The 13,582-nt window shown below is 38.3% G+C and overlaps 1 protein-coding gene across 8 annotated transcripts in view; it reads right to left on the reverse strand.

Annotated features, from left to right (window-relative positions):
• Window positions 1–13,582, reverse strand: part of NRG3 (neuregulin 3) — a 1,004,506-nt gene that overhangs the window by 30,212 nt on the left and 960,712 nt on the right. For all 8 annotated transcript variants that reach the window (XM_087862978.1, XM_087862977.1, XM_087862976.1 and 5 more), the window contains exon 5: window positions 3,941–4,043. In XM_087862978.1, the coding sequence (XP_087719104.1) occupies window positions 3,941–4,043 (103 nt within the window). The remainder of the gene's footprint in view (window positions 1–3,940; window positions 4,044–13,582) is intronic.

The raw sequence follows: 13,582 nt of genomic DNA on the forward strand, positions 1-13,582 counted from the left end.
TTTATTAGGCGAGGCTCCTTGGATCAACACCTGTGGAATCAAAGGAAGGGAAGCAGGGCTGGGTTGAGGGAGAAATTGGAACATAATGCAGTCTCAGGGAAGAGCTCAGCAAATCCCTTAGAGGGCTCTGAAACCAGCATGGCCTTGCACCCTAAGTTGGGGTAAAAATCTAGGCCTTCAGAGCCTCACGTTGACCTGTCATTGGAGGTGGGCTATCTCAGGTCAGAGCAAGGCAACTTTTATCATCTTTGTTTTAGCAACTGGAGGACTAAGATCTTCACTGCTCAAGAGAATCAAAGCTGCATACCAGAGCATTCACTGCCTGTCTTCAATGGGCTTTCCTTGGGCTAAAATCTTTGACTTCGGAGGGTGATAACCTATTGTCAGGGCTGGTTTTTACTGGGAGCACCATTTTTCTCTTTTCCTTCTGTTTTTCCCAGTTGTGATCATTATTTGTCCTAACTTCTGTTTCCTGGAACATCTCCTCTCCTATCTCAATTCCTTTTTTTTTTAGAATTGAATTGTGTCTTGCACTTCCCAAGTCTACTAAGAACTCCTACAGACAGCCTCACACTTCTTGCCCATATGAGTTGAAAGTAAAAAGAAACCTAGAAGAATTTATAGTTGCCATGTGAGCCCCATCAGCCAGATTTGAATAGCTCAACTAATAGTTCCATTAACAACCTACGGGACTATATGGGCTTGTTGGAAGTGATGAGAAGAAAATTTCTTTCATTGTGTCCTATAGGGTTGTGGAGGTTCAGTTCACTCAGAAAATCCTCTATATCCAAGAAGGTGTTGATCACTTCTACCTCATCATGTTATCTGCCTTCAAACTTTCACCTGTGAATAATTTGCTATAATATTCCATGTGGCAAGGTCGTGCCATACCAAGGGTCCCAAGACAATGGACAAAGGACCAGAGTGGTGGGATCTGAAGGATTATGGGAAATAAAATACAGATGATCCAAGGGAATGGGAGCTTTTGGGTAACTCCCGATTTTCTCTGGCTAGGAGGTATATATCCCAGTCTATAGGATGCTAACTCAAGTACATTTATTTAAAAACCAATGATGGAGAGTTCGGAGAATTCTAGAAGACTTGGCACTTCCAAGATGAAGTCAAACAAATGATACACATATTAACAACCTTATGGTATGTGTGAAAGTAAGGAAAAATCGAGGTAGAGTCTGCCTACGCTATTATCCCTGAGATCTGGGGATGGGAATTAGAATTCCAGGAATGGGTGGAAAGACACATGTGCCAGTGTGCTATAAAAATTTGCATTGCTTTCAGCTATATAGATTAGAAGCTTCGTGTGAGGTATAGCACTCTTCTCAGGCAGAGAAAAATAAAGGAAGACCTACCTGGAAATTATGCTAGAAGGAAATACATTCTAGGTCTCTACTGAGAAATGTAACTCCACTTGGAAAAGGCTTCAATTTTTATTATTACTTTATTATTCTCACATTTTCTTATTTATTTGATTTTTAATAAAAATGTGTCCCAGCTGGGCAGGCAGAAAGACAACATCCTGATTAGTGTTCCTCCCCTGGCTCAGTTCTTGGAGTCCCCCATAATGAATGATGTTGCACAGTGTTTCCATTAAACCCCGACACCTCACTGAGCCCCAGGAGGAGGTGTTCGTCTCAGAGCCCACGTGCTGCCTAGGGAGGGAGAGACTGACAGCCGTGAAGATGGAGGTCCTCCAGTTATCCAGCTGCTCTCCATTCTTGTGATTGTCATAATCAGTCTTTCCTTTACATGTGGTACAACTACAAATTATACTCTAAAAATAAGTGATTAACCACCACTTGATGGTAATTTGCTTATTGTTAAATACACAATTTCTTTCCTGTACACAGCACTTGCGGGGAGACCCTTCGAACGCCCTGCGGCGTGTGATTACCCCTCTCGTGCTCCAGTGCGTGCACTTCACTCTGTAGTTAGCCTCCAAGTTCCAGGGTGGAAAACCGGAGGTGTTAACCATAGCAAGCCTTCATTATTTACTCTTTGGAACACCATGCTGTGCTTGCTACACTGTTATCCCATTAATCCCTAGCAAATTCTATAAGGTAAATATTGTTTTCGGTCATATTTTACCAAAAAGGAAACTGAGGCTGAGGGACTGGATGCAATTTGCCTAATAATACATAACAGGCAAGTGGCTGCCTGGTGATCTGAATGCAGGTGTGAGTGACGCACGTAAAATCCTGAAAATACGCCACATAAGCTCCCTAGAGGACGCACCAAGCACTATGGGCTGTACCAGGCACGATATTCCTGATTCACCCTAAACAGTTTCGCCTTCCATCATCTAGCGGGAGGACCGTGGGAGCTAATGTGGTAGAGTCGTTTCCAGCATGCAATTTCAACAAGGACTGTGGAAATTCAAAGACCCCATCTGTGTGGCTTTGACAAATTAATATTTTAAAATTAAATTCCGTTATTATTTGAAAAATGCAGCAATAAGGAACAATTCCAATTGTTTTGAGGATTGGGGGATAATACCTGCGAAGCCCAGTCTCCCTGACAAAGAGTAAGTTCTCAAAAATGAACACTAATAACTGTCACAGCCAAGAATTGCCTAGGATACGTGACAATTAAATATGATGTGGTACCCTAGGTGGGGGCCTGGATGGGGGCCTGGAACAAAGCGCATTAGGTAAACACTAGGGATATCTGCAAATATGAACTTCGGTTAGTAATACAATATGAATATTCATTCATTGTGACAAATGCAACATACTAATATAAGACATCAGTATTAGGGGAAACTGGGTCTGGGTTATATGAGATCTATCTGTACTACTTTCACAGTAATTCTGAAAATCTAAACCTATTCTGAAATAGTTCATTAAAAAACAATAGTTACTAATTATGGATTCATACCAAGTTTCCATTATTTTTTAAAATCATAATTGCTGTTCTTTTTAAAGATCAACATATACAACATGCAGACAGGTGTCATGGACTATATCTGGAAATGGACCCATTTTTAGAAGAGCAAATGGGTAGACAAATATAGGTCCAATTAAAAGCAATTACACATTGGCTTGCATTTCACACAAGCTGTAAGAATAGAATCTGTGCCAACTTCTTAAGGCTTGCAACACTTAAATAAATTTCCATAAATAAAATACCTTTATCAAAGTTCACTTGGAATAAATATATTTGTATGTATATATAGGTATGTGTATATTTTATTATACTTTATTAGTCAAAATTAGTGCCTTTATCAGCAGAAGTTTTGGGTTCTTTTTTTTGAAGTTAGTGTATCTATTTATGTAAGTAATTTCTGTACCCAACGTTGGGCTCGAACACACAACCCTAAGATCAAGAGCCACATGCTCTTCTGACTGAGCAGCCAGGTACCCCAGAAGTTTCAATTTCTTAGCAGGGAAGTATATTCGAGACATGCTTACCAACTAATGAACCAAAGTAGATCTTATAGTATTCATATTTCATATTTGGCTGAAACCTTTAGGGGTATCAGGTGACAATACTACAAAAGGAAAAGTATTTGTTTCCCAGAAAAGTCTAGATATTTGTTGATAATACTTAGGTATACACCAATGGCCCCTCTGTTCAGAAGTGTTAACCCCTTAGTGACAGGCAGACACTGAGCCTTTCCTTTTGGCAGGTAATCAAAAACTGCAAAGAACATGGAGTGTTCATGATCACAGAGAGGAATGATCACTAGGTGCACCAAAGATAAACCACACACACACACACACACACACACACACACACACACACACACATGCACATGCTGCATATACTCCCCCCAGTCTATAAAAGATTCTAAGTCATTCATAGGTGTTTGATGGACCCATTTGCACAAGATCCCTCTGCCTGGAGCACAGACTGTGAAGTTAAAGAAAGACAAAGTGCTTTCTCTGAGAAGTAACCTTTTAACACTTGAGAGAGATGGTCTTACTTGCTTTTGAAGTAGAATGCTGCACAGAACATGCCCACGATGACAATTCCAAAGATGATACATGAAATTGACAGCACCTGCCTTTGATAAACTTCTTCACTCTCTGTGAATTTGAAAAACAGAATTAGAATGGATGTTAGAAGGGCACAATTTCCATCCTTGTACTTCTGAGTTGGTAGGAGCTTTTCAAAGCAAACTTTTTTTGTCCCTGTCATGAATAGGAAAAGACGAGGAAGTTATTATGATTCAATTTCTTTGCAATCATCTGCAGGCTAGCTGGTTGTTATTTTTTGTATTTGCATGGTTAAAACACACTTATACATAGATATCAGAATTACGAATCTTATTATCAAAAGACATTCCATAAATTTAGCACATACTGGGACATATGTTTTTGAAATTATGGTGGGGCCCAAAATAATCTAGAGAAACAAATGTGTCCGCCAGAATTTTTCTGTGCCAGTGATGACTTCCAATTTATTTTATGTGATACCGAAGCCACTATATTTTCTGATTTGGTCCTCGGCTGTCTGTCTCCCATTCATCCATCCACTACTATGATTGACGTTACTAACGAAAGAGAACCTCAATATGTATGTGAATATTTATTCACCCGTTCTTGACTTCCTCAATACCAATGATCTGGCACAGTAATTTCAACTTCTATTACCAAGGTTTTATATCTTATCGCTTCTTATCACAAAAAAATAAGAATTCAAAAATAAGCATATCACTTTTTTAGCCATTACCAGTTACACTCTCAGCTCATTTTTGAAATATGTTTCTAGAAACAGTTCTTCCAGCTCATCAAGACCTTTTTATCTACAGATCTCCTAACTTTCTATCTGTTAATGATCCTCTTGTCTTCATTTTCCTTCTTTACACAGCAGAGAGACTATGATCCATGATTACAGTCATTCACTCTCTTGGAAATACCCTCAACTACTGATCTCCTTCTCCTCTCCTTTTACCCATTTGGCAGAATAACTGCATACAAATCCAAGAAGCTGCCTTTTTCATACCTTTACCTTGAGCAGCTCAGAATTAGAAGAGAAGATTATACAATCAGGAAAATGGGCATCAATAAAAGTTGACAATGGCATTACTTAAGTAGACATCTAATAGTGACGACCTCATCAGCTTGCTTCTCCATTTTTCTAATGGTTACCCATACCTTCTCCATACTACCAAACATCTGACTTACTCTCCCTCACTTTCAGATCTCCCATATATGTTATAAAGAAAAGGAAATCTGAATAGTATAAATCATCTCTACTTATAACGCAAAATATACAAAATTCTCAAATTTTAAGGTGCATTGGAGTCACCTTGAGAACTACTGAAGGACAGATTGCCACCTACTTTGTCTTCCAGAGTTAATGACTTAGGAGGTATGAAGTGGGGACAGATTATTTGCATTTTTAAAAAACTTGCAAGGTTTCCAAGGTGATTCTGATGCTGCTGATCTGTGAAATACACTTTGAGGACCACTAAATAGAGTAAAAATCTTCAGAACATGCATCAACCATGTAAGAATAGGGGGAATTTTTTGTTGTCATTAATGCCAACATGGTATGGTATCCATTTTGGACCTTCTAAATCAAAATCTTTATTTAAAAGAAAGTTTCAGGTATACTGCATGCACACTAAAATTAGAGAACGATTCAGTGGGGGAAAGTGTTATATTTCTGTCAAAGACTAATTCCTTTGGATTCCATTGTCTTCTATCATCTTGGAGTCTTCTCATCACTTAAAATTGAAGGGAAGGGAACACATTACAACTCATTCTATGATACCAGCATTACCTTTATACCAAAACCAGACAAAGACATAAAAAGAGAATAGCATATTGACATATGTCCCTGATTGACATGCAAAAATTCTTAACAAAATTTTAGAAAATCAAATCCAATAAGATGTTAAGAGTAATACATCATGACCAAATGGGTTTTATACAAGGAATACAAGGTTGGTTTAATATTTTAAAATTAATCAATGTGATTCACAATTTTAATAGTCAAGAAAAAAGTATTTAATTATCAGATGAGAGGGAAAAATTACTTAACAAAATATAACATTCATTCCTCATTAAGACTCTCAACAACTAAGAATAGAAGGGAACCTCCTCATCCTGATAAAAAGTATCTATAAATAATCTATACCTAATCATAAAAGATAGGATGCTTTTCCCCTAAGATCAGGGATACAGCAAAAAAATCTACTTTTACCACTTCTATTTAACATTGTACTTGAGGTTTAGTCAATGGAATAAGGCAAAAACAGAAATTAAAGTCATCTTTAATGGAAAATCATCTTTGTTCTCAGACTATATGATCACCTATGCAGAAAAGCTGATGGAATCTACAAAGAGCTAGTGTAACTAGTAAGTAAGCTTAGCAAGTTTTCAGGATACAAAGTTGCAGGATGGACAATACAAAAATTAAATGCATGTCTATTTAGTAGCCACAAATAATCAGAAATTGAAATGAAAGTATCACTTACAGAAGCATTAAAATACATATAGTACAAAGAGGTAAATTTCACAAAAGATACACAAGGTCTACACACTGAAATCTACCATACATTATTTTTTTTTTTTTTTTTTTGTTTTTTTTTTTTTTTTTTAGATTTTTTAATTAAAAGACTCAATATTATTAATATGACACTTCTCCCCAGTTTGATGGATAGATTGAGTGCAATTCTATTCAAAATCTCAGGAAGCATTTTGCTGTTGTTGTAGAAATCAACAAGATGGGGCGCCTAGGTGGCACAGGCGGTTAAGCGTCTGCCTTCGGCTCAGGGAGTGATCCTGGTGTTATGGGATCGAGCCCCACGTCAGGCTCCTCTGCTATGAGCCTGCTTCTTCCTCTCCCACTCCCCCTGCCTTGTGTTCCCTCTCTCGCTGACTGTCCTCTATCTCTGTCGAATAAATAAATAAAATCTTAAAAAAAAAAAGAAATCAACAAGATGATTCTAAACGTAATATGGAAATAGAAGAGATCTACAGTAGCAAAACAACTTTTTCATAACCAAGAGAACAAAAGTAAAGTAGTCAAACTAATTTATTCCACGACTTATAATAAAACTATAGTAATCAAGGCAAGATGGTATTGGCCTATTTATAGACAGAAAAATCAATGGAACAAACAAAAGAGTCCGCAGAAATATATGCAAACATATGTGGCCAGTTCATTTTTGATACAGGATGCCAAGGCATTAAATGGGAAAGGATGGTTAAAAAAAATCACATTGTTGCAATAGTATAGCCATATCCACTAAAATGAACCCCTGACCCTAACTTCATACCTTATTCAAATATAAGTTCATGAGGAATAATAGAACCTTAATACAGTATTTCATGCTATGAAACTATGAGAAGAAAATGTAGAAGGAAATCTTAGTAATCATGGGTTTGACAAAGATTTCTTAACTGTAACACAAAAGATACAAGCTATGAAATTTTCTAAAACAATAAATTGAACTTCGTCCAAATTAGCAATGTTTGATCTTCAAGACCATTATGAAAATGAAAAAATGAAAAAGGAAAAAAACAACCAGGGCCCATTCTAGGAAAAATATCTGCAAGATACTTACTCAACAGCAGACTGTGTCTATAATATAATATATAAGGATCTCTTATTATTAATAGGAAAGACAAACAACCCAGTTAAAAAATGGGCAAAATATCTGAATGGACACTTCTTCAAAGATATATCGATGGTAAACAAATAAAAAGATGCTCAACATCATTAGCAACTGTAGAGCTGAAAATTAAACTATGATGGGATACATGGCATCACTATTAGAATCACTAATGTTAAAGGCTGTATTCTCATGTACTTCTGGTAGAAATGAGAAAAATGGTATAACCACCTGAAAAATAGTTTCATAGAAAGTTGAGTACATACCTACCTTATGACACAGCCATTCCATTCCTAAGTATTTACCCAAGACTAAGGCAAGCGTATATTCATTATGCACATAAATATTCACAGCAGCTTTACTAGCAATAGCAAAAAAACAAAAAACAAAAACACCTGGAACAATCCAAAAGCCCATTAGCAGGTAAATGAATAAACAAATTGTGGTATAGCCATATAGTGGAATCTCGCTTAGCAATAAAAACGAATGAAGTAGTGATATAAGCAATTCTACACATGAATCTCAGAATAACTAGGTTGAGTGCACTAAGTCGGACAAGAGAAAAGTATCTGTTGTGTTATTCCAGGTATATAAAATCCTGGAAAATGGAGGGGCGCCTGAGTGGCTCAGTTGGTTAAGAGTCTGCCTTCCACTCATGATCCCAGGGTCCTGGGATCAAGACCCACATCGGGCTCAGCGGGGAACCTGCTTCTCCCTCTCCTCCCCACTAATGCTCTCTCTCACTATCTCTGTTGCTGTCTTTGTATTTCTCTCTCTCTCAAATAAATAAAATCTTAAAAAAAAAAATCCTAGAAAATGGAAACTAATCCATAGTAGCAGAAAGCATGAGTGGAGAGCTGGGGTCAGAAGTAGGAAGTAGGAAGGAGTGGAGGAAAGAGACCACAAAGTGGCACGAGGAGCCTTTGGAGAGTAATAGATGTGCTCATTGTCTCAAATGTGATGATGTTCTCATGATGAATACTTATGTCAAAATGTATCAAATGATAAATTTCAAATAAGGGCTTTATTTTATGTAGCAAATATAGTTGTAAGTATAGTAGCAAAATATTAATCCCAGGGGACAAAAGAATACAGGGAATATAGAAACACAGACAATATAAAAAAAAAAAAACATGGTTGATACAACATTGTCCACCCATACTAACCAGTGTCTTTTTCTTCCACCATGTCTAACATTCAACTCTTTAGAGTCTCAATACATACTCTTCTCATTCTCTTTCCTGAATCTTATTCTTGTATTTGTCCTTTAAATGTCTACTCACCTTTCTGGTCTCAAATTAATTGTCATTATCTCAAGAAACTCTTGCACTGCACTGTAAGCTTCATTGGTGCAAGGGACCATGTTTTAGTTGATCTATTTATTTGATTCACTACTATTTCCCCATCACCTAGTGTATTGCTTCATCCATAGTTGACAGTGCAAGACTTATTGCCTAGGGAATAAGTTGGGATTTCTGTCTTTGGAGAGATTTTCTGCTTTAAGCTGTGTACGATGCAGGAAGTCTCACCTGGGGGTGTTCTTCAGGTTTATTACTTCCCTTTTATCCACACTATGTCCTCCCTGGCTTCCCACAAATCCTCCTTCCCTGAGCGACCACCTGCAACTGACCCTACCCATTCCTGAGATCGAGACCTGGCTCCTCTCAGTGGGGCTTTCCCCATCCAAACCTGGCCTTCTCACTGTGACTGCTGTACTCACAAAGTCCTTTTTCAAAGGGCAAAGTGTCATAAGGAAAAAATGGTGAAGCCGTGTGTTCCCAGGCCTCAGAAGACCCTGTGGCATGATCTCCAGACAGGTAGATACTCTTACAGTTCATTTTCTTTTTCCATACCATCTACTTGCCAGCCCCTGGCTTTTTTTTGGGTGGTTTTCAGGTTGCCTGGGGTCAAGCTCCAAGAAGACACTCTGTGTGTTGGATTTGAGTATTGTTCTCAACACTCTCCCTCCCTACACTGGTACATCTGCCTGGTTTTATGTTCTGGCCGTAACCTCACTTGGTGCTGTTGCCAATTCATAGCCAGAAAACTAGGCTGAAGGTTGGCTCATGGACACAGAATTCCCCATACCATGACTTTCTGGGGTTCTTTTCAATATGACCCAGAAGCTTCCAAAGCCAGCTGAAATGAGTCCATGACTTGTGATGTTCCTCCAACAGCAAAGTCAGTTGCAGTAATTCATCTTTTAATTAGGCAAATAGATACCAGACACAACACACCTGGATGAAAACCTATATGCACAGAGCCGATTCTTTCTTTCTTTCTTTTCTTTCTTCTTCTTCTTTCTTTCTTTCTTTATCTTTCTTTCTTTCTTCTTCTTTCTTTCTTTCTTTCTTCTTTCTTTCTTTCTTCTCTTTCTTTCTTTCTTTCTTTCTTCTTTCTTTCTTTCTTTCTTATCTTCTTTCTTTCTTCTCTTCCTTCTCTTCCTTCCTTCCTTCCTTCCTTCCTTCTTCTTCTTTCTTTCTTTCTTTCTTTCTTTCTTCTTTCTTTCTTTCTTTCTTTCTTTCTTTCTTTCTTTCTTTCTTTCTCTTCTCTTCTCCTTCCTTCCTTCCTTCCTTCCTTCCTTCCTTCCTTCCTTCTTTCTTCCTTCTTCTCTTTCCTTTCCTTTCCTCTTCCTTCCTTTCCTTTCCTTTCCTTTCCTCTCCTCTCCTCTCCTCTCCTCTCCTCTCCTCCTCCTCTCCTCCTCCTCTCTTATCTCCTCTCCTTTCCTTTCCAAGACCATGCACTGTATCTTCTCTTTAAATGTAACTATATATTTTGTAGTCCTTTTTCCTGCAGAAGTATACTAGGAAATAGTGATTTAGAAGAATTATCCCCTCTTCACTCCCATCTTAGGCTCTATTTCCATTTTATTCAGACTGAAGTATCAGAAAACAGAAATTAAGCCTAATTTCTGAATAAATGGAGATGGGCAATCGTGTGGCTCTGGCACGCTGTGGTTGATATTTTTAATTTGGCAAAATTTAAATTAAAGGGATAAAAAATGTGTCACCGAGACCTTGTTTGGGCATATTGCCATCTTAAAGAATGTCATCCATTCTATCCCCACATTAATAAGCTCATTAAATTTTCCAGTTGAACTTGGAAACAAATAAGTGGTTGTACCAACTATAGAGAATTTCATCTCAATTATTGTGAGTTGATGACTATAATGGAATAAGCGTGACTTGCATATGATAATCTACCCTACCCTGCCTCTGCCAATAAAAAGAATTATGAAAATGATGGATAATAACACCCATTAAAACAAAAAAATAAGACTATCTACTAAACTGAATGATTTCCACATAAAATCTATGTACTGTTTTTGTTCTTATTTGAAGCTAGTCAAATATAGCCTGGGGAAATGCACAAAATCAATTCTGAGTTTAAATCAAGAGTGAAATTAAAACTCTCAAGACTGTGAGTGAATTTATAGACCCAGGTGTAGTTACAGCGATGGCACTATCAATGCCTTTGATTCATAGAGTGTTACACAAGAGCTAGCATGGGTGAGGTACAAGAAACAAAGGGTTGGGAGTCTGGCAATTTTGGCTTTGACTTTAAATTTAGCCACTTTCAATATGAGTAACCATAGATATATTACTTTACCCTTATAAACTTTAATTTCCTATCTGAATAAAGGCAATGTTATGAAATACTGAGTGTAACAAATGTTATAATAAGGAGGTAGATAATGCTACAAAAAAAGCATATAGTATGGAAAACTGACCTATTCATAGAAGCCAGAGATCAGAGATCTCAGATATCCTATTAGAAGCCCATCAGGTAAGAGGAGTGGGGATGGGGAGGGTGGTCCAGGAAAGGGAAACAGCTTGTGCCGAGCTAGGCCCTAGGGTAGGAGATAAAATGGAATGTTCAGGAATTGGGAAGTTATCTACTACCACAGGGCCTTTGTGCAAGTCATTTTTCTTCGCAGCTGAGTAGAACAACACAGAGGCAATGGGGACGTGGTGTACAATGAACATGGCACCACAACAGCAGGAAGGTACTGAAGGATTTGAAAGGAGAGGAATGTGATGTGATCATATTTACATTCCTTTTATATGCAATATGCAGGAAAGATTAGAAGGAATAAAATGAATGCAGGGTCGTTTTAGGAGGATATTAAATCAGCTCAGGTAAGGTATGCTGGGTGTTTGTACTAGAGTAGTAACAACCATGGTGGAGAGAGGAGCGAACAGAAGTAAAAAGCACTTGGATTGAAAATAGTTAAGGGACGAGACTATGATGTTCGTAACTAAGTGGATTCTGGAGGAGGTTCAAACTCGGAAGAAGAGATAAGAAACTCAGTTTTGGACTTGGGGAGTTTTGAAAGCCTGGAAGATATCTAAGTAGAGATGTAAAGTAGACATTTAAATATGCAGATCGAGGCTAAGAGGAGCTGATAGGGTTCTGGACATAACTGTTTACGGGTTATGCATATATCTGCAGCCAAGTGTTTTGATAAGATGGCCCAGGAGAAAATATGGAGTAACAAGAGAAGAATGTCTAACAGAGAGCTTTGAGGGACTCCAAAATTTCATGGGAGGGCAGAGAAGGATCCTGCAGAGGTGATGAGAAAAGAACAGCTAGCCAGGCCAAGCAAAAAAGGAAAAAGAATGTCCTCCAAATAACCACAGTAATTAAACATGATAGTAACATGGAAGAAAATATAAAGGGTTTTTCTAAAAGTTCAGGCTATTGGATGCTTCTGAGGGGCCATTAAGATGACATCCTTTAATTTAGGGACATAGAGGTCACATGAGCTCTTCTGGTAGAATCACGAAGGTAGCCTCATAACCCTCTGGGGCCTCTGCCATGTATCTTTCATGTACTGTAAGGCAAATGCACCTTCTCCAAACCTGCCCTGTCTTCACCACTTCAGCCTGGATGCAGAAGCTGGAATTCTAGCCTAATTCCAGAAAGCCTAATTCCAGAAAGCAGTGAATGCCATCCTTGTAACTTGAGGCTACCCCTAACTTCGTTACCGAGACACTGTGAGGATTGAATGAGTTAAAACATACAGGGTGTTGCCATACCTAACTTTGAGTGCTCACTCAATATTAGGCTGAACTATATAAAATTGTCATGGGTGGGTGCCATAACTGGCAATAATTGGCAGTTTAATGTGCTTCTAATACATGGTACCTGTTATTATTATTCTATGGGATGTCAACATTGCTGCACTCCATTTTTAAAAACCCAGATTATAAAGTCATTTTGAAGGGCTGAACCAACCTTTGGTTAAATAACAATTGGTAAAGGGTGTTACCCTTGTTCTCCCCACTCCCAACCCTATTCCTTTTCCTTTTCTCTAAGGCACAGAACTCAGTCTTCTCTTTCTATAGGATCATTATTTCAGGCTATAAAGGTGAAAGTAGGGAAAGTAACGTTTTGGTGAAGTTTCAGAAACTGACATTGGCCCAGTGGAAAAAATCCTTCTGGCAAGCAGCCTGGCCTGAGACTCTGGAAAGATCAGTGGGAGCCCATCTCATTCAGGGGACAGTATGGTTGGCTGGGGGTAGGCCTGGATGTAGACACCAGTTACAAGACACCAGCTGTCTTTATCCTCTCCCATCCACTGTCTTTACAAATAAAATGGGGAAAACATTACATACCTCCCATATTTGTTTAGGGATTCAGTAGGCGAGCACAGATAAAGTGTCTAGGAGAAGAGATGGCATATGATTGATGCACAAAATGCTGGTTTCCTTCCTTCCCTGTCTCCCCCCGCTTTTTTTCTAAAGCCAGTGTTCACGTTAAAAGTACGTCTTTCAAATACTCCACTTCTCTTATGGAAAGCTGGCCTTATCTATAGGCAGTCAGTGACTTGCTGTCTCTGGTCCCCACTGCCTGTGCCCTGTGCCCTGGGACCTGTACTGAAGGAATTTACTTTTATGTCATTTTCTTTACGCATGGTGCCTTATACTCTTACTCTTGGTGACTGAATTTTTCAGCTAGTGTTGCTGAATTTCCTACCCAGATGTTTTAGAGGATGTA

The sequence above is a fragment of the Ursus americanus genome, chromosome 6 (assembly GCF_024610735.1).
Source record: "Ursus americanus isolate L20-20 chromosome 6, mUrsAme1.1.p, whole genome shotgun sequence".
In the NCBI taxonomy this organism is placed as follows: Eukaryota; Metazoa; Chordata; class Mammalia; order Carnivora; family Ursidae; genus Ursus; species Ursus americanus.